We start from the raw sequence: 21097 nt of genomic DNA on the forward strand, positions 1-21097 counted from the left end.
AGTGAAGTCTGGAGATTTTCCAGTTGAACCCCTTGCCAAGGCAGGGCCACCCAGAGCAAGTTACACGGGAATGTGTCTGGGTGGTTTTGGAATGTCTGCGCAGAGGGGACTCCTCAGCCCTCCTGTGCAGCCTGTTCCAGTGTTCTGACACCCTCAGTGTAAAGAAGTTCTTCCTGATGTTGAGATGAAACTTGTTGTGCTTTAGTTCATGGCCATTGCTCCTCATCCTGTCACTGGGTAGCACTGAAAAGAGTCTGGCACCATCCTCTTGTCACCTGTCTTTCAGATATTTCTGTGCATTAATGACAATCCCTTCTCAGTCTCCTCTTCTCTAGACTAAACAGGCTGATTCTTACACATGATTGTTACACCTTTCAAGTGTTCAGTGATTTGTGCAGTGCCTACTCAACACACACATATAGTGCTGTTTTGCAGAGCAGCTCTAATTGTGTGGCATTGTCATCCATCTGCTTCTTTCTTGAGCAAGACATCCCTGCAGCTGGTCTTGCTGCCGTACCTTATCTCTGCTGCAAGGTGAGGGGAGAGTTTCAGTGAGATGTCAGAGGGGCTGGGCTGCTGCTCTGTTCTGGGTAGTTCAGAGGTATCCTTTCTTCTTCAGAGCTGGGGCTGCTCTTCTCCCCCTTGCAGTGAGCTGGTGTTCTTTAGTTGTGCTGACTGAACCACAGCTATGCAGTTTACAGTGTCAACTATATGGACTTGAAGAAAGTTCGTACAGCTTCATACTCTAAAGACCAATTGCTACAATAGTTAGGGAAAGAGATTTTCCTGTCAGTCCCTCCTTTTCTTTTGACCATCAGGGTCACACTGTACTGTTCACTGTTCAAGGCCTCAGTTGAGTTCATAAGGTCACACAACAGTGAGAACAGGCATACATCATTAGAAAGCAGAACAAGAGAGGGAGTATGACAACTCAGCGCCTTTTAGTTCACAGTCCTCTACCTTTGTCTGGGAGTCAGGAAGTTTGCCACCCAAATAGATTTAGTGGAAATCCCTGCCTTACTTCATGTCATATTTTTAATGAGTCTTTCTCTTGTTTTTGTCAGTTTTGTTTTTGTGGTACTGATTCACATAAAACCCCCAGTGGCTGTTAGTCAGCAATGCACATAATCTGTAATGCGTGTACTCTGTCCGGTAGTTCTCAAAGGTGATCTAGAGCTAATTGGCCCCATATTACCATTTGTGATAATCATTTGGTTTCTTCCTGTAGAGCTGTAATGCTGTTTGTGCTTTCAGGAATGGCGTTTTCTAATTGCCTTCAGGTATTTGCAGTAGCTTGTTCTAGTTTTGCAACCCCTAAGTGTGATACAAAAGCTGTTTAGAGCTACATTCTGCCAGAGGGCTGCAACAGGTTGTCAGTAGTTGGGAGTGAGGGGCTCAGAAGAGATACTGATTCTAAGGTGGAGCCTCTCCCAATGCTGGTGGCACATCTGTTTCTTTTTAGTCCTTTTCTCCAGAGTTGAAGCAACTGTGGATGTGTGACACTGGGAAAATCCATTGGTTAATGGCAATAAACATAAATGGTCATTGGCTGCTTTGACTGAAGTCTGTGATTCTTTAAGATGCCCTCAAACAGCTTGTTCTGTCCCCTCCCTTTGCTGGCTCTGTGGCACGGGCAGCCGAGCACCACAGAGGGGCTGCGTCCCCCTCGGGATGTTTCACCCTGGCTGGATGTTGACGGGAGTGTCACTGTTGTGAGAGCCGGGGGATGAGAGGATGGTCACTGTGTGAGGTCAGGCTGGGGAGACAGCAGGGACAGGAGCAGCTCAGGGCAGTGACAGGCCCAGGTGTGATGGGTCCCCCCCCTTTGGGGTGCTCGGAACTGCACGGGATACAAGCCTTTTGTCACAATGCGCTGGGTCACCCGGGTGCACTGTGTTGTGGCACCTGGTGAAGGCTGGGGCAGAGGTGCTTGAGTCGCCATAGAGGTTGGTTGGTCGATCCTCAGAGTGCTGCATGCGGGAGAGGACACTGAGGCCAAGCTGGGGCTTCAGGGAGCTCTCCTCCTCTGGGCTCTGAGGAGGACTGGGGCTGGTGCCGACATCACGGCACAGCTCGCTTGCTGAGCGCCATAGCCTGCAGTAGTTAAGGTGGCAAAGCCAGGGCCTCACTAAGCCAGGATGGAGGCGTGAGGCTCTGTCAGCCGAGGCTGCCTGATATCTCAGGGCCTGGCTGTGGCAGAGTGCTGCAGCCTCTGAACGCTGTTGGCCAGCACAAGCTCAGCCCGTGCTGCTCACCCCAGCGCCCTCGGTGGGCTTTGCCACGTGCCCTCACCTTCATAGAGGCTGCAAGGCCTCTATCTGTCATTTGCCGAGCTAGACACGGTAGTGGAGCAGGCACTGCCTGGCCCCGACCATGTCTTGCATCCACTACAAGTTCTTCTCCAAGCTGGACTATGATACGGTCACCTTCAGTGGCTTCGACATCTCCCTTTGCGACCTCAAGTGCAAGATCATGCGCAAGGAGAAGCTGAAGGCAGCCAACTGTGATCTGCAGATCAGCAATGCCCAGACCAAAGAAGGTACGTGTGCGCAGCAGGTGCAGGGCTTTGGGCATGTCCTGGCTGGTGACGTTGCAGAGCACCCCATGATGGCCGCAGCCAGCAGAAGCTGCATTCTGCCTTTGATGGCTCATCCCCACATAGCATGAGTGAGCCTGGGCCCATCCCACCAGGTGGCAGGAGCACCAAGAGGGTAAGCAGTGCCAGGGACTAAGTGGGGTGGTGTAATGAAATCTGATTTGGCATCCTGCTGGCTACACCAGTTTGTCAAATGTGCACACTGATTTACAGTGTCCAGAATAGAGCCCTGAGCTTTCTAAACCCCTGAGGGGAGCCTAGGTGAAGCTAGATCTAGCCTTAGTCTCAGGCTTGGTCAATGGTTTATGTCTAATGGAATGCAGAAAAAGAAAATCAAGGTAGAATCAAGCTAAAATGATGTGCATAGAAACCGAAGATGAAAGAGAGGAGACCCTCCCACTGAGACACAAAGTTCAGAGTGCACCCACCCCCTGGCTTTCTAAACTCCTGAGAGAGCCTAGGTGTGGTTGGATCTAGTCTTAGCGTCAGACTTGATCAAGCACATGTAAAGCACTGAGCAGATGAGACTTTGGAGTGGTTTGTGTATCTCCAGAGATCTATTGGTTTTGTAGCCTAATAGAAGCAAAAGCAACTTCAGTTAGTTCAGGAATGCAACCCTTGTATTAGCTGGCTGTCCTGTAGTGACCTCTGAGACCATTTTGCTGTTGGCATTCAAACTGTTTTTAAGAAAGGAAAAAGATTTAGCTGGTGGTGTTTGGTTATCAAACCTGAAAATGCCTTGAAAGGTACTGTTAGTGTGTTCAGACAATGAAAGCACGATGTTACATATAAGATTTGGCTTCTGTACCTGTAAAGGCCTTCTCTGAAGTGCTGTGTAGTTCATGATGTACTAATACATGCCCTTTTGAATATCTTTTTCTGTATTTCTGTTAATTTCAGAATACACAGAAGATGCCCTGATTCCTAAAAACTCATTGGTAATCGTTAAAAGAATCCCTGCTGGAGGAGTTAAAGCTACCAGCAAAACGGATGTTATGTAAGTGTCCACACAGCATTGCATTCTTTGCTGTTGGTTTCAGTGTGTGAACTGTTTCAGTGCATATGAGACATTCAGATTGTATCTTTCTTGTTAAAGCTTCCGTTAATTTTTGTTGTCACTGGGTGGATTTTCCTGTATTGGTCCTGAAACAGACTTATGTTTTTAGGCCTGCTGGGATATGGGGTTCAAACTGCAACAATAGAACCTTTAAAAATGATTCTATGGGGTTGGTTCTTGGGGTTAATTTTTCTGAGAGCCAAGTTGTAGATCCTGTTTTGTCTGCGTGGAGAGATTCCTTGTTAAATGTGTTTGCTTTTATGGCTTTTAGACCAAAGACAGTTCTGCAGTGTAGTGTAAACTTAAAATTTGCTCCTGTCTCAGAAGAGTCTGATTCTTAGTGTTTGACTTTTTCTTGTATTTGGGGGAGAGGGACAGGATATGTCAGGTATTCTTATGCCCCAAATGGCTGGGGCTTGCATACTGGCTATGCAGGAAAGACCGATGCTTGCCAGCTGGCAAACCATGCAAACAAGTGAAGTTCCATTCAAAAGTGATTCCTCTTAGTTTCCTAAAGCCAGGGTCTGTTTTGGGCAAGACGAAAAGAGCAGTGTCATAAAGTGTATTGCCTCTTGTGCAAGTACAGTGAAGGAGTAGTTAATCCTTTCCAAACCTGAAGCTTAGTAAGCAACTTAGCACATTACCAGCAGTTGGTGGCTATCCTCCTGATGCTGTTTTACCTGTCTGTGGGGCTAAGGAAAGAATGGCACTGCTCTTCTAGCATTGAAAATTGATGGGGCAGATCAGCTTTCTATTCCTTCAGCTGGAAACATTGCAGAAACAGGGGGTAGAGTGCTTAATGTTTGGTCAGTGAGTACGTGGAACTGCAGCAAGGTTTCAGATGGAATAAGTATTTCTTAAAATGCTGCAGCATTATCGTAAAACAAATTCTGGAAATTAAGACTTTTTATTTTTATTTTTTTTTTGTCACAGGGCTCCTCAGTCACACAAAATCCCAGGAGCAGCTTCTTTCAGGTGACATTTCTACTACTAGTGTTAGTCAGTACAGCGTATGTAACATGGCTAGTACTTTGGCACTTTCACGGCTAAGTATGGTAGATACCTGAGCACAGTGCTTGGGCTTCCACAAGGAAGCACTGTTCTAAAGGCTAAGCTGCTGACAGTTTTGTTAGTTCCTTGTCAGATGACTGACTTTTTTTTCTATCACTGAAGTAAACTTGGCCTTTGAAGTGTTGGGGCTATCACTGTTCTGCCATAGAAACTAAAGTACTGTAGGTGACACCTGTTTGTAATACTAGGGATGTACAGATTGCCTGAAGTTACCTTCATAGTTTGAGGGTTGATTATTTAAGAACACAAAACCGTAGTACAGACTTGATATATTTGATACTTAGGTGGCAGAGAAAATATGAGCGCTTTCTCTTGCACAGGTGTGTTTTGTATCTGTGAGTCTGACTTACGACAAAGTAGAAATGGGATTTTGGAGGTTTTCTTAGTTGCGCTGAATGACCAAGAGATAACAGTTTGTGTATACAAATAAATGTCCATATTCAGTAGACTCTCAGAACGTAATGTTTTGATGTTTGGGTTTTATAATTGATTTTTGGTGCTTTCTGTTGGGTACAAGTGCTTTAAGTTCTGATCACCTTTCTGTCTCCTCCTAGAAGTCGAACTGAGCCAGTGAGCAGAACATCGGAAGCAGTACGTAAAAACCCAATCTCACCCTTTTTTTCTGCACACTGCACTGAATTCTAAACTATGTAGTCTTGTATTAATTTTCCAAACATTAACTTCATGTATCTCCCAGTAAAACATAGTACAGATTGTCATTCAAATGTACTGTTTCATCATAGTGAAAACTGAGTCACGCCATCAATTTGCCCAGTTCTGATGTGAATGCTGGGATTTATGCTTAGTAATGCATGGTATTTCCTATTGCATATGCTAGAATATGTCCTGTGTGACTGTGTTGTGCAGATAGTGCCCGATCATCTTTAGTTCATGCAGGTTCCAGGTGTGCACAGTTGAACTTGGTGCCACGTTCGAGCTCTGTCTGCCTATAGCTAGTAATGTTGTGAGTTTGTACAGCCTCTTCTGTGCTTTTTGTAAAAGCTGCACGTCAGTAGTAGCTCTCTGCAAACACTGTGGCCCATTCCTAACTGGGGCCTGAGGACTTAATTGTGGCAAGCTATTGGCGTAGGCAGCTGGGAGGGAGGAGTGTGTTTGCAGTGGAGAAAAAACTGCCATGACTGTGCTTTGAATCCATGCTTTCATCACCATGAAAGACTGGGTTTGCTCTGAGAGAAGAATAATAAAAATTCTCACAGTTCCCAAACTAATTTGGATCATTTGTCCTGTGGTCTATAAAAATACAAGAATTCTTTTTTCTCCATTTTTATAGGCTACTCTGTCATAGTAAACACCTTTTTCTTTTTTAATTTGAGCAGTTTCTTTTTTTATAGACAAATTGGCAGGTTACTTTTGTGGCTGATGGTTCAGATTGGTGTTTGGGTTTGGTGGGGTATAGTGAATTTGGCATCTTTGCAGTTATTGAGAAGAAGGGCAGAGCACATGTTTCAGGGCTGCTTTTTTTCTTGACAGGCAGCTACTGTTCATCAAAGCATAACTGTATAAGTGCATGTTTAAGTGATGAGACATTAACCGATTAATTTGCAAACTACACTGCAAGTAAGATTCCTGTAGTGATGCTTCCTTCTCCAATAAACTTGAGCATTTTTCACAAGGGCCCCTCTCTGAGATATTCTGGAGCAGTAAGTCCATCTCCAGCGAGCTGGTTAGTTTAGTTTCGTCTCATTAAGCACATAGGCACTTTTCAGCTGTCACAGGTTGGGACTTTATTCTGAACAAATACAAATTACAGTAGGCTGGAAATGCCTCTTTCAGTGACACGCAGTGGGTGTAGTGCAGATTTTCAGACTGCAGTAGGGGTTAACTCTTGCTATGTTTTGATTCTAGAACTTGAATATGTGTTTATTTTTTGCTGCACAAAAGAATGGTGAGTCTTCTGCATCTAATTCTCTGGCCCAGCTTTCAAAGGTGTGTATATATATGTATTGTTGTAAAATACTTAAAAATAAGTGTTTCCTTCATAATTTTAAGCCTTACTTGCAGTCTATAGATGGATAACTGTTGTCATGTGAACAAAACTTTAATTTTTAATAAAGTATTTATTTTAACCTTAAGAAGTATGTATAATTTGATGCTGTACTCTCAAGAGTACTGGCCAATTTGGGAAGACAGAAGGGGAGTGCCTTCTCAGCGCCAACACAGTGTTGCAGCGTTACTCATCTTCAGGAAATAAAGCAGCAGTACTTCAGAAGCTTTTACTGTTTTTTCTATGTTTCATTAATTTTGTGTTGGAATCTAACAGAATTTTTACAAAGGAATTTAATTGTCTGTATGTTACGGACATTTCAGGGCAGTTTGCAACAGCTGAAGTACAAGTGTTTCTGGAACTTGGACAATGGCATGGCTGCTTTTGAATTTCTGGTCGTTAGAGGCACAGAAGCATTCTTTGAATACTGCACAGTCCCACAAATTCCAGGCTCTAGACAGTGGAGAACACAAATTTGTTTGAATGCAGACTGTGTCAGCTGTGTAAATTGTGTACTTGATTGTTTAGAGGACTATACCAGTGTGTATCTACAGTGTACTAGATGTGACCAGCTGAAAATGTTGCAGTGGCCTGTTTTGGGATGGAACTGCGTGCTCTTTTGGCTCAACACTGTAACTTCAGCAAGACACTAATGACTGCACTTTGTGCAAAAGCATAGAGTTATCCAAGTCAATGCAAAAGATGGGAGCTAGTTCTTTCTCCTGAGAAGAGAGACAGGAGTTCATTGCGAAGAACGAGAGGTCTTCCCACCGGCAGCATCTTCCCTCTCTCAGTGAAGAAATTAAATGTTGTACCTTTGGCTGTCCCTGCATGTGGCCTTGGTTCTGTAAGCCCATGTGAAGTTTTACTCTCAGATGTGAAAAACTGTCCAAGTGGTGCACATTGAACCTTTTGAGAAACGCATGAACAAAACATAAAGCAGCTCAAAACTGTTACTTACTCTAAACACTTTATTCAGACTGGCTTAGCACAGGGGCATTGTGCAGTGAAATATTATTTGGGGAAATGCAGTTTGGATTGCCTACAGGACTGGATGGTCACGTTTATACTGAAGAGAGCCTTGTGTCTTGCTGAGGGATCAGAAAGACTCCCTTCAGTGCTTCTGTGTCTGATGCTGAATTTCAGCAAGCAAAAACTAGAGACCTGACACTAACATAGTGTGTTCTTTTTAATGCTGCAAAATGTAAATCATATAACTTGCAGACATCTTTCTCAATTAAATGCACAGTAGCCGTCTTCTTCAAATGGGCTGGAGCTTCAAAACCAGTTGAAAACTATTGCTAGTGTCATTTCTTTTCCTCATCACTGCAGTCCACTTGGAAGAAAAGTGGATGGGTTACACAAGTCTATGTCAAGCCTAAGGTTCTGAGTGCCCAAGAAGGCTCTTTTCAAGTAGGCTAGCAGGCACATAAGCATCATTTACAAGCACAAAGTCTCCCCAGCGCACTCTCAGGACAACTGTTTCATAGAAGCATCTGTTTTCAGGCAACATCAGCTAGCATTGTGGTGCTGTGTACAGGACTGAGCAAGTGGTGTTGTCTTTGGCTGGCTGAGCTTGCATGTGTTTCTAATGTGTGCGTCAAATAATTCTGTGTTAAACAGACTGCCAACCTGGCTGAAGCCAGTGCTTCTGAAGAAGATAAAATAAAAGCCATGATGATACAGTCTTTCCGTGAATATGATCCAGTCCAGTAAGTGTTGATAAAGTCAAATCAGTTCTTTGATGATTATGGAAAAATTGTGTAGATGTTTGTTTTAACAAGAGAGACAAATGCATACCTTTCTTTTCCTGAAACCTTTTTAGTCCCATGAAGAAGCCCTTGGCTACACCTCCACCATCATATGTTTGCTTTCAGTGCGGAAAACCTGGCCACTATAGAAAGGACTGCCCAAGAAATGGGGTAAGATTTTGGGGACTTGTGGTGTTACTTTCCGACCTTGTTTAATTTCTGACCTTGGCAGTCAGGTAACAAACACAGGAATAATCGTATGAAGAACTATTTCTCTTGAGGTGAAATACAGAGGTTACATGGCAATGCTGAAAAGCCCCTCAAAGTTCAAGGGAAAGCCGGGATTATAAATGTAATGTTTTCTTTTTTCTAAGCCACAGACATGAAATAAGTCCATAGATCTTTTCATCTGTGCATTTACATGCATATTTTTATGTATTTCAGTATTACTGGAAATGTTTCTGTTTTAACTCTTTTTAATGAGAGCTGGTGTTTTCAGTATTTTGCATGAAACCAAGATGTTTCTGTTGACCCCATCTATTGAGTATTTGTGTGTTTTACCGACACAAGTCTCTGGCTGAGTGTTCATGCCCTTTAACATTAGTCACTGAATGTATACACATGAGGTATGAATTCAACCTTCATCCATAGCTGGTGAATAGATGTTTCTCCAGTGGCTGACCCAGAGCCCTGACTTAAGCTTTCTCTCTGAATTGTGCTTTGGGGGAGGAGGTTTGTGTCTCTTCTCCCAGTGGATCATGTGCTAAGGGATATTTCACCCTTAAGAAACCTGTTGTTAAGCCAAAGAATGTCGGCTCAGATCAAAACTCTGTTTAAGCCTTTCACAGAATCGTAGAACCAACTAGGTTAGAAGAGGTGCATCAAGTCCAACTGATGCTTCAGGACTGCCAGATCCATCAGGAACCGTGTCACTAAGGCCCTCGTCTACGTGTGTTTTTGCAGAATTCAGGGACAGTGATTCCACCACTTCCCTGAGAAGCTGGCTTAGGAACAATAGGTGACTTAGGAACACCCTGGCCATGTTCATTTAGGAAAAGAAGTACTTCGGTTGAACAACCTTCACGCTGGGTAAAAGGAGAGGATTTCAAGGCTTTTGCTTCTTCCAATCGTCACTGAACTGTCATTTTAAGTGTAGGTCTTAAGATGAGGTATGTCTGCATTTCTTTTCTTAACAGGACAGAAATGTGGAGTCTGTTCCCAGACTGAAAAGGAGCACAGGAATTCCAAGGAGTTTCCTGATAGAGGTGAAAGATCCCAACACAAAGGGTGCAATGCTGACCAACACTGGAAAATATGCAATCCCCATTATTAATGCGTAAGTACAGGAATGCTGGAGAGGGACTATTCATTAGGGACTGTAATGATAGGACAAGGGGTAATGGGTTGAAACTTAAACAGCAGAGGTTTAGACTGGATATAAGGAAGAAATTCTTTACTGTGAGGGTGGTGAGGCACTGGAATGGGTTGCCCAGGGAAGTGGTGAATGCTCCATCCTTGGCAGTGTTCAAGAGCAGGCAGGATGAAGCCTTGGGTGATATGGTTTAGTGTGAGGTGTCCCTGCCCATGGCAGGGGGGTTAGAACTGGATGATCTTAAGGTCTTTTCCAACCCTAAGTATTCTATGATTCTATGAGTACGGGATTAATTGGACTGACCAAATAGCGAATGAGAGAAAGCATGCATAAACACCTGAGTGGATAATGCAACCAAGTTGGACTGCATCTGTAATTACAGGAGAGGAAGCACAGCCATTGCATTTTAACCTTAAAATCTGTGATGCTTGCTCGCATGAAAAGAGGGTGGTCATTCATACTTGTCATGCCCCTGGAAGTTGGTTCAAGTTGCGGTGCACCAAGGATCTGTATTTCTGCAGAACATTTCAGTAGTGTTGACAGGGAGTCATTCTCTTTGAGAGCTCATTTTGCGTCTGGTTTATGTTTCAAACGCTTCTTACAAGAATTGAACCAACAGCTGTTGGATTGAGATTTCCTCCCCCTCTGGGTTTTTATTTTACAGAGTTATGGCTATAGAGAAGTAGTTTCAGCTCAGTGCCTACAGTTCAGAAGGGTAATGTGGAGTGAGAAGAATTCCATCTAGTATCTTCTTTTGATAAAACACAAAGCTTGGACAAGTATTCCTTTACCCATCTTTAAATTTGTTCTTTTTCCTTCCCCACATGCCCTCCAGGGAAGCTTATGCTAGAGAAAAGAGGAAAAGGCCTCCATCTTTACCAGAGGAGCCATCCTTCTCCTCTTCTGATGGTCCTGTTCCAGATGAGCTGTTATGTCTCATTTGTAAAGACATAATGACCGATGCAGCTGTTCTTCCCTGCTGTGGAAGCAGTTATTGTGACGAGTGTAAGTGCTATTCCCATGTTGTTAATTGAAAACATCACATCTCATCTTCTGAAAGCAAAAATAGCAGAGAACAAAATTACTTTGTTACCTGTTCTAATTAAAACCTAAGTATACCCTGACTAGGAAAGGACTAAAAAAAAGGGGGGGCAGAAAACTTATTTCTCTTTCTACAGAGCCAGTTATGTCCTCTTTACATGCAGAGGAGTGTCTAACTGTGCATTTGATTACAGTATTAGTTACCGAATGTTTGCCCACAGCCCTTTCTCTCATACAAAATTATACAGCCATCTCTGGTGACTGGCTGTGGTCTGCAACAAATGGATAGTTAGGCATTTAATCCACATTCTTCTCCACGGGAGAGCTGGTTCAAACCTTCAGAACTCAGACCTACCAATGCTTTTTTTTGAGATGTGCTTTGTTCTTTAACTTTGGGGTCAATGACTTCTTGCTGTCACGGACAGTGGAAAATGGATGAGTTGAATCAGGAAGACACATCCGACACTCCAAATATTACAACAGCAAAATGTCAAAACTGTGTAACTATTTGCTGCAGACTAGAAATTGTTGACACTTGAACATCTGCAGCTTCGTGCTGTACGCTCGAGACCACATTCACCCATGAATCATATACGTGTTTTGATTAGAACCGAACAGCTTTCCTTAGTTTGGCTAAAAACTATTGCATTGTGATTATGCTAATTATGCACAGGTATTAGAACGGCATTGCTGGAGACTGAGGAATATACATGCCCAGCGTGTCACCGGACAGACGTTCCTCCTGATGGTTTAGTTGCCAACAAGAGCCTACGCCAGGTAGTGTGATGACTTTCACATCAATTGGACAAAGAGCTCGTAAGGAGCTGAGAGAGAAGACAAGATTACTGTAATATTAATTTAGCCTTAAGCAAGGCTAAATTGAATAAGGCTAAATTTACTTTTCAAACACATTATCACTGACAGCTCTTTAGAGACTGTGGCAAATTCAGGTCACACTTGTCTTTAACACAATCACCTCACTTTCAAATTTGGTGTTAACGCTCAAGTATTTACATACATGTGGAGGCTTTTGTTGGTGTATGTGCTGAAGTTTCAGGTTACCTTTATAACATGTTCCTCTGCCTCTAGGCTGTGAACAACTTCAAAAATGGTGTTGGCTACACAAAAAGGCTCCGTAAGGAGATCCAGCAGCAACCGTCAGTACCCACAGGTGGTAAGTAATGACAGCTTTAGAATTTCTCTTAAACAATGACCTTCAGATAAGCTGAATGGGCTTTTCTGATTCTCCCCTCTCCAAAAGGTCCTCCGAGGACAGACAGTACCATGCACTGCCCAGGTGCCAGAACAAGCTGTGAACTGTAAGTATGCTATGGAAATTCAATATATAGTTACTTGTAACCTAGGCTGTAATGTATGAGATATAAGATAACGTATAACTGTGCTGCACCTTTTTCAGGGTCCTTACCTGTATCCTTCTGTTTCATTCCAAAGCCCCTTTTGTTATTCACCTCATGATGGGGCTAGAGCTCTCTTCCCATCTGCATCCAAACCCACCCTACAAAATGCAACCCAATGAGGATTTCTTCAAAATCCTCCCTTTGGAGGCAGTGGTCCTGACCTCCATCCCAATACAATGTCCAGACAAGGAAACAAATCCTTACCCACTGCGCAGGGCATCCCCTGTGACTCATGTGGACAAGTTACCAAAAAGAAGCCTTTTGAAAGAAATAAAATCAGGGTCTTACCAAGGTCCCGAGTTGGTCTGGGATCTGTGGTTCCTTTCTGGGATATCCCCAACCCTGGCGTGAAGGTCCCAGAGACTCCCCGGATCAGCAGGAAGCACGGCACAGGGTCCATGTTCGGGCAGCAAATGATTGAACTATGTTATCTCTTCAGTTTGCAGCAGCATTATGTTGGCAGCTGAAAGAGAAGAAAACCCAAACCAAGCTTGGGAGGAAAAAATATAGAGAGAATGATGGTTTTGAATTAACTTCCATTTGTGTGTGTATGTTGTGTTTGTTTTAAGATCCAAGCCTCACTGTCATACTTCATCTTACTTTAGGCGGTCGCATACCTGCTCCAAGTCAAGATCAGGTCCTTCCTGCAGTGGCTCCTACTCTGGGTCATACAATTCTTAATTCCAGTTTACCTTCTTTAAATGTTGCTTCTCTCCCTAATAAAAATGTTGGATAATTTAGTGTTCATAACAATTTCTGCATTCCCATTTGTTTTCTGAATTTGTACTTTAAGGGTTTCAGAAAGAATGCCCTTTTTTTTTTCTTGGTGCCAGTAGCTCCCACATCTGTAACAAATTCTTTCCCCTCTGATTTAATGACAAATAAGTTGCTCCTGTATCCACTAAATTCCACTTTATTTCCTCTAGTCCCTAGTTTCAGTTTAACCAGTGGATCTGCTGGGGTAGATTCCCCACGTCCCCATCAGTCTAGTTCCAATTCTGCCGCCAGAGCCACCCCATGGCACTGCCCCCAGGGCAGTCTCACTTCCAAGTCCAAACTCCCCACAGCGCACACCGATGCGGTCCCACAGGAGAAGAACCCACTCCCCCACCTCCGCCCCACATCCCTCCACTTCTGCCTCCCCAGCACTCATCCCACACTCAAACTCAGGAGCTGCCGATCTCCCCTCCTTTCCCCCTTTGGTTTTCCTTAACTTTAAACATCTTTCCCCAGTATCACAATCTGAACAACATCTCTCCAGGTCACCTTTCAGTTCTTCCCTGTTCCTTTCCAAAGCCAAAATTAAGGGATCAGGTGGAGATATATTAATTTCTCATTCCTGCTGTCACTTGGGATGGTTTCTTAAAGTGAAAACCATATCTGCACACATTACTTCATCCCATTTTCCTTGCCAGCTCAAAACCAGCATTAATTGTAACAATGTACCATAATTCAAAGTTCCATTTTTAGGCCATTTTTCCTGATCTTCCAAACTATACAAAGGTCGCCATTGGTTACAACATTTTATCAACATTTTCTCATTTACCGCCCCCAGGAAACCCTCTCAGTTCTTCCCAATGTGCCAAAATGCTCCCTAAAGGACTCTTTCTGCGCTCACAGCCCAGAAAGCCAACTGTGTCCTGGGCTGCATCCAAAGGAGCGTGACCAGCAGGTCAAAGGAGGTGATCCTGCCCCTCTATTCTGCTCTCGTGAGAGCTCCCCTGCAGTATTGTGTGCAGTTCTGGTGTCCTCAACATAAAAAGGACATGGAACTGTTGGAACAAGTCCAGAGGAGGCCACGAGGATGATCAGGGACTGGAGCAGCTCCCATATGAAGACAGGCTGAGAAAGCTGGGGCTGTTCAGCCTGGAGAAGAGAAGGCTGCATGGAGACATCAGAGCAGCCTTCCAGTATCTGAAGGGGGCTACAGGGATGCTGGGGAGGGACTCTTCATTAGGGACTGTAGTGACAGGACAAGGGGTAATGGGTTAAAACTTAAACAGGGGAGATTTAGACTGGATATAAGGAACAAATTCCTTACTGTGAGGGTGCTGAGGCACTGGAATGGGTTGGCCAGGGAGGTTGTGAATGCTCCATCCCTGGCACTGTTCAAGGCCAGTTTGGACAAAGCCTAACATGGCATACTTTAATGTGAGATGTTCCTGCCCATGGCAGGGGGGTTGGAACTGGATGATCTTAAGGTCCTTTCCAACCCTAACCTATGATTCTAAAATTGTATCAATAAGTGACCACAATTTCTATATCATCTTGTTCCACAGGGGTGGCCTGGTATTTAAAACACATGAAGGAGATAACCAGTGGGCTCCTTTCTGTTCCAGGACTGCTGACACAACATGGGACATTAGCACAGTAATTTTGTCCCAAGGTGAATTTGGAGCTTCTTCAATATTCATGACAACGGCTGCCACAGCCCTTGGGCATCTGGGCCATCCTTTGCTCGCTTCATGCAGCTGTTGTGAAAAACACATCACTGCCCTTCTGTAGGGTCCTGGTTTTCGAGCAAGGACCTCCAGAGCTATTCCCTGTTCTTCATAGGAATAGAGCCAAAAGGATTTAGTTCCATCCGGAAGTCACAGAGCTGCAGCTCTCATTAGCTCTGGTTTTAAGTTTCTCAAAGCCCCTCTGCTGAATCAGTCCATTCTAAAGAGAGAGGGTTTCCCTTCAACAGTTCATATGGTGGTCTTACCAGAACACCGTAATCATGGATCCAAAGTCTGCACCATCCAGTCATTCCCAGTAATGTCCGGAGCTCCTTGCCGGTTGATGGTTGTGGAGTCTGACAGGTGGCTTCTTTTCCAGCAGCTCCAAGTTCTCTCTGTCCTACAGTTATTTCATATCCTAGGTAGGAAACTAGGGTTTGGATTAGTTGGGCCTTTTGTCTGGATACCCAATAACCATTCAGTCCAGAAAAGTTAATAATTTTACTGTCCACTGTCCACATTCTTCCTTTATTTCTGTAGCAATTAATAGGTCATCCCCATATTGTAACAGAGTCCCCATCTGAGCAGTGGCTTCCATGATCCTGGTTCTTGTGCTCATTTCCAGAAATTGCTGGACTGTTTTAAACCCTTTAGGTAATACTGTCTAAGTTAATTGAGTTTCCCTTCCTGTGTCAGGATTTTCCCATTCAAAAGCAAGTAAATTTTGGCTTTCTTTGGCCAATGGTAAGCAAAAGAAAGCATCCTTTAAATCCAAGATGGCAAAACATTTCTGATTATTATTCAATTTAGTCAATAAATCATACAGATTAGCTACTACTGGACAAATATCCTCTGCAGTTTTGTTGACTGCTCTGAGATCTTGAACCAGTCTGAAACTTTTATCCTCCTATTTCTTTACTGTCCAGAATATTCCAATTCACATTCAATTAATAATATATATTTTAAAATTTATCAATGACTTTTTTTTTAATTCCCTTTGATCTTCTAATTCTCAGGGATATTGTTTTATTCTACTTGGGCAGACCTCCCTTTTTATTTCCACTTTAACAGGCAAAGCATTTTTCACCTTACCTGGAACTTCAGATGCCCATACTCCCAGATATACCTGATGAAGGATTTCTTCTATTTCAGGGAGGTCATCCTGTTTGCTTTTCTGTTGAATTAAAGATAAACTCAAAACTGCAATTAACTGTTTGTTTTTAACTCTAAATTCCATTCTGCCTTCTTTAAATGTTGCTTCTCACCCTAATCAAGATTTTAGAGAATTTGGCATGCATAAAATTTATGCATTCCTATTTGTTTTCCTAATTTGTACTTTAAGGGTTTCAGAAAGATGCCTCGGGTCCTTTGTGGTTGGTTGGTTGTTTTTTCTCTTTTTCTTGGTGCCCAGCAGCTCCCACATCTGTAACAAATTCTTCTTTTCTCTCAGATTTAACACCGAAGAAGTTGCTCCTCTATCCACTAAAATTCCACTTTATGTCCTCTAGTTCCTACTTTTGATTTAACCAGTGGATCTGCCAGGGTAGATTCCCCAGGTCCCTGTCAGTCTGGTTCCAATTCAGTCACTGCAGCCACACCATGGCACTACCCCCCCCAAGGGCAGTCTCACTTCCAGCGTCCGAACTCTCCCCCCCCAGTTTCAAAGCAACCACCGCAGCTGTGGCTATAGCACGACCCAGCTTTGCCTTTCCTACCTGTTCCCAATTCCTATACCCTCTCCATGCTTCCTCCTGTCCACGTTTATCCAACAGCCCCTCAGTCCCGTCCGTGAACGTCTGTTCCCACTTGTTTGCCTGCCCCAGCACCCATCCCATGCTCAAACACAGGAGCTGTGTGAGCTCCCCTCCTTTCCCCCTTGGTTTCCCTTTTTTCCCCTCTCAGTTGCTCACCCTGCTCTGCAGGGGCTGCAGATGCCTCTGCAACAGCACTGCTGGTTTAACCCTTTCTGAACTGGGAATGTGCATCTGCCGCTTGGTGCCAGTGCTGGGATCTCTTGCTCCTTATGAATATCAGACAGGACAGATGCAGAGGGTGCTCCTCTCGCAGATACCTGTGATAGAGAATTTTCCAGCCTATCTTCCTGATTACTGTTTTTAACTCTAAACATCTTTCCCCAGTGTCACAGCTGAACAACATCTCTCCATCCATCTTCACTTTCAGGTTTTCTCTGTCCTTTTCCAAAGCCAAAATTAAGGGATCTGGCGGAGCTATATTAATTTTGCATTGCGTCTGTCACTCCACGTGGTCTCTTCAAGTGAAGAACGTATCGGCATACATTACTTCATGCCATTTTCCTTGCAGCCTCAAAACAACATTCATTGTAACAATGTATTATAGTTCAGGTTCCATTTTTAGACCATTTTTCCTGATCTTCCAAAGTATACAAAGGCCACCATCGGTTACAGTATTTTACCAACATTTTCTTATTTCCCGAGCCCCCAGGAGACCCTCCCAGTTCTTTCCAGTGTGCCAACATGCACCCTAAAGGACTCTTGTTCATGATCTCTTCACTCTGCTGATTTTCCATTATTAATCTCTCACTCACACACACACTAAGGATCCCACAGACACACTCCACACAGTTACAACACTTGAAACAGACAGAGACTAAAATTCTACCAAACAAACCACAGTTAATAACACAGTTATAATATCCTATCACCAATACCAAAATCCTTAATGTCACAAGCCACAACAAGATCCAAAACCATTTCCCAGACACCCCCTGCATCTTGCAGGACCCAAACAACCAGAAGCCCCCTGCTTCTTGTGGGTATATCCCAAACGGATGCCAGCAGCCGGGTGTACACCTTTACCTACGAGATTTCCTATCTGGATTTACGGAAGGCTTCCTCACCTTGCGTACGCTTACCAACCCAACCCAATGACCAATGTAGTCTTTATGCAAGATGCCCCCTGCACCTTACAGACTATACAGAAGAAAAGAATACCTTTGATGAAGATGGTCCTTGTCTGCTCCCGCAGTGATCCCAATGAGTGGAGGGGAGCCCTGTCCTCAGCGGGTCCTGCAGCCGAGCAGAGAGGGTCCCACCTGGGGTGACAAATGGATACGGAGACAACTCCAGGAACAAACTTGCCAACACAGTTTTCAAGCTCACAAGCAGGTATTCTTTATTGCGGCGCCGGCAGACACGGGGGATAGCTCCTCCTAACGTGTGTCTCTCTATTACTACACAAGCCATCCTTATATAGTCCCTGGGCATACATACATATTCATGAGGCTACGTATGGATTACATCACTTTCCAGAAAGCTCCCCGCATGTGTACAGAATTGTGGTGGTGTCTCTGAGGGTCGTTTACTTCTTCCAACAATCTTCATCACTTCTGGCAGCCTTTGAAGCACATGCAGTAGATGCTCATACCAGTTTAATTGCTTCGCTAGCACCAGAGACATAATAATCCCTCTATCCTCCTACTTATCAGTTAGTTTACCCGCAGCCTATCCTGGACACCTGCTATTCCCAGATACTCCTTATCCCTGTGTCCTGTTTTTCTAGACTGTTTTTCTTAAGACCTCATCAACTATAACAATTTATCTTGTGCCAGTATGTTCTCCAGCTGTACTCTATTTTTTCTATGTATTATGCACCTCAGTAATTTTCCACTGCTACTGTTCCAAAGCCATTGAACTTAACATTGCTTAAAACTAATTCTAAAGGTTTATAAATTCCATTTTGTGATTTTGTGTTCCCCTTGTTTCACTCTTGAGAGTCCAAAACACCATCAATAGCCTACGCATCTGCACTTTGAAACACAGCATACTCACCTGGGCGTTCAAAGTCATTCCACTTCTGTGGAGACCCACGGAAGCTGAGTCGATCCTGCTGGAAATCACTGCTGCTGGACATGAGCAACTCATCACAGCCCTCTTCTGTATTACACTGAGAGTCACATTTGATGGAGAGGTAGATAGCACCAGGAATGTGAACTTTATCCCAACAAATAAACACATGACCTTTGCATCCTGCAATACTATTTTACCGAAGAGCTGCTTCACTTTCACCACACCAACAACAAATACTACAGCATATCCATAGAGGAAAAAAATCCCCCCAAAACCAAACACCCCTCTGTAATATTTTTATCCAGAGCTAATTTAACAAATGTAAAGCATAGCCTATTGTTTGCGTTAGCTCTTAAGCATGTAAAATTAATGGCTAGGGTTTTATTAGAAGTGGTAATTGTGGCTGATACTGATCTCCACTGCCACAACCTAAACGTTTCTATGCATTTTAAACAACAAAAATCAGGAGGGTCAGAGCTGCAGATAAATGAACAACCCCAAGACTGCCCAGAGGCAACAATTACTCACTAAACTGTATTAGGAAAAGGCTTTCAAACAATATCAAGAGAAGAAAATAAGAATTGTTTGTGTCAGGATAAGATAGCCTAAAATGAGAAGACAAGAAAAATGAGACTCCACTCCCAGCTCTCATCTGACAGCACAAGGAAGTAACAGGCGAACAGAATGAACCTTGGGATGAAAGGGTAGAAATATTTGTTCATTGAGGCCCTGAGACCATTTAAGAATATGATCTGCTGCAAACACACACACAGCAAAACCACTGAAGTTATGCACTTATCACATGATTGAAGGAGATTAAATAAAAGTGACTTACTGAACCTATTTCTTTACAGGGCAGGGCCCCACTCATCCAGCAGCAGCCCTTCCAAAAGCAAGGCTGAATGGGTATTTCACAGGGGCTTCAAGCACCAAGTCCCACAGGTAAACACATGGATCACTGACATTTCTGCTCCAACCACCTTGATGGTTTAGAACTCTTCAAGCCATGCAAATGCACTGTACTACACTGCAGGTCTCACTTACCTCAAACTTGCTATTGTTGTTAGAAGGATGTTTAGACTAATGCCTCTGCACTGCCATTCCGGGTTCTTCCATGAACTGGCAAGCTGTCAGTGCCATTGTCCCTAGCATGCTCTCACTGCACCCATGCACCACCTGCTGCAGAATCTGGGAAGAAGCAACACGTCATGTAAATACAATCTGCTATCAAAACTATTACAAACTTATATACCGATGACTGACAGGAGGCATTTCTAGCCACACAACATTTTGCAAGTGCAAGAAACAAGACATCACAAATGATGTCTACAAGTGTTATTTCCATAAGTGCAGAAGATTTTTCTTTGCCTCTGTTCCAGATCTTTCAGTTCTTATCTAATGGAAACGTGACAACTGTTAGCTCCATCTCTTTCCACAAATGCCAGGGACAAGGATTACCCATAAAGCAGTTAACAGTAAACTAAAGCTGTAAACAAGGAAGATAAACAACTAAATACTAAAGACACCTTTACCTTCTGTTACTTACAGGTTTTGATTTTAATAAAATATGTTCTGTTTTAGCTTTCAAAAGGTACAACTTCACATACAAGGAAGCCATCAGTTAGCGGCTACAGTGTTTGAAAGCACTAGACGCAAGAGCTGTGTCTTTAAGAATACAAACAAATGCCATTTAGTCTATCGGGACACACTAAAGGATAATTAAGAACAATCTCAATCTCCACTTTCTCTTATTTTTCGGAGCTTTTGTGTGCTTTTGAATTAGGATTCCTGCTGCTCAAGGCCCTTTATTGTCACAACCTATGACATCTCTTCACGTACACTTTCCTAGCTCCTCCTATATAATGGGATACTAGCTCAGACCAAACGTTCACCTCCACATTAGTCAAAGAAATTAAATTCTTGGGAAAAAGGAGTTTAAAAAGCAAAGGCAGTATGTAGCACAGCTCCCTGAATGTCTTCTTTGCCTCCATGCACTTGCAGAACAGCCTAACACAAAGGTTTCTCTATTTCATACACCCAACATACTGTTATTCTATCAGTTCATCCTGATATTTTCTGAACCTACAGAAACACCCTGTGGCAACAATGTCAATGACATACTCTGTCCAGAACCAGTTCTTTGGGTTTGTTTTGCACCCACCACTTATTACCTGCATCCCACACTCCTTTGTTTCCTTACTGGGAGGGCCAGTGAATAATAGTTGCTGTTAACTTTTGTATGCTGCTTATTGTCTTAAAACTACAGAGAAAGAGGAACAGACTTTTTCATTCCTCCTTCTTGCTCAGGCCAAATGGGGCAAAGATCCAGGATGAAGAAAACAAGTTGGTTCCTCCTACTGAAGTTATTCCATGGCTAAAATAATCCCTGCCACTCTTTTCCAGACTTCTTCCAGTTGTACTGCATTTCCATTTTCCTTTAAGCGAGATGAGGGAGTCAAGTGACATGCTGCACTCCAGCTGAGAGCACACTATTGGTTTGGTGGCATACCAGTGCCTT

General features: G+C 43.5%; 1 protein-coding gene and 1 long non-coding RNA gene across 2 annotated transcripts; both read left to right on the forward strand.

Moving 5' to 3' along the window:
• Positions 1 to 2373: 2373 nt before the first annotated feature.
• On the forward strand, positions 2374 to 3597 carry LOC117436915 (E3 ubiquitin-protein ligase RBBP6-like). Its single transcript, XM_034068989.1, has 2 exons — positions 2374 to 2539; positions 3497 to 3597. The coding sequence occupies exons 1-2, from the start codon at positions 2374 to 2376 to the stop codon at positions 3595 to 3597; spliced, it is 267 nt and encodes an 88-aa protein (XP_033924880.1).
• A 3020-nt stretch (positions 3598 to 6617) lies between these two features.
• LOC117436892 (uncharacterized) lies at positions 6618 to 8601 on the forward strand. Its single transcript, XR_004550226.1, has 3 exons — positions 6618 to 6671; positions 8353 to 8441; positions 8555 to 8601. It is a non-coding gene; the product is annotated as an uncharacterized lncRNA (long non-coding RNA).
• Positions 8602 to 21097: the final 12496 nt, after the last annotated feature.

The sequence above is a fragment of the Melopsittacus undulatus genome, chromosome 13 (assembly GCF_012275295.1).
Source record: "Melopsittacus undulatus isolate bMelUnd1 chromosome 13, bMelUnd1.mat.Z, whole genome shotgun sequence".
NCBI classification, from domain to species: domain Eukaryota; kingdom Metazoa; phylum Chordata; class Aves; order Psittaciformes; family Psittaculidae; genus Melopsittacus; species Melopsittacus undulatus.

Excerpts from the sequence above, each read along its gene's own strand:
- LOC117436915 (XM_034068989.1), top strand. The coding sequence starts at position 2,374 with ATGTCTTGCATCCACTACAAGTTCTTCTCCAAGCTGGACTATGATACG. Across the intron at positions 2,540-3,496 it reads CAATGCCCAGACCAAAGAAG|AATACACAGAAGATGCCCTG; the intron begins GTACGTGTGCGC and ends TGTTAATTTCAG.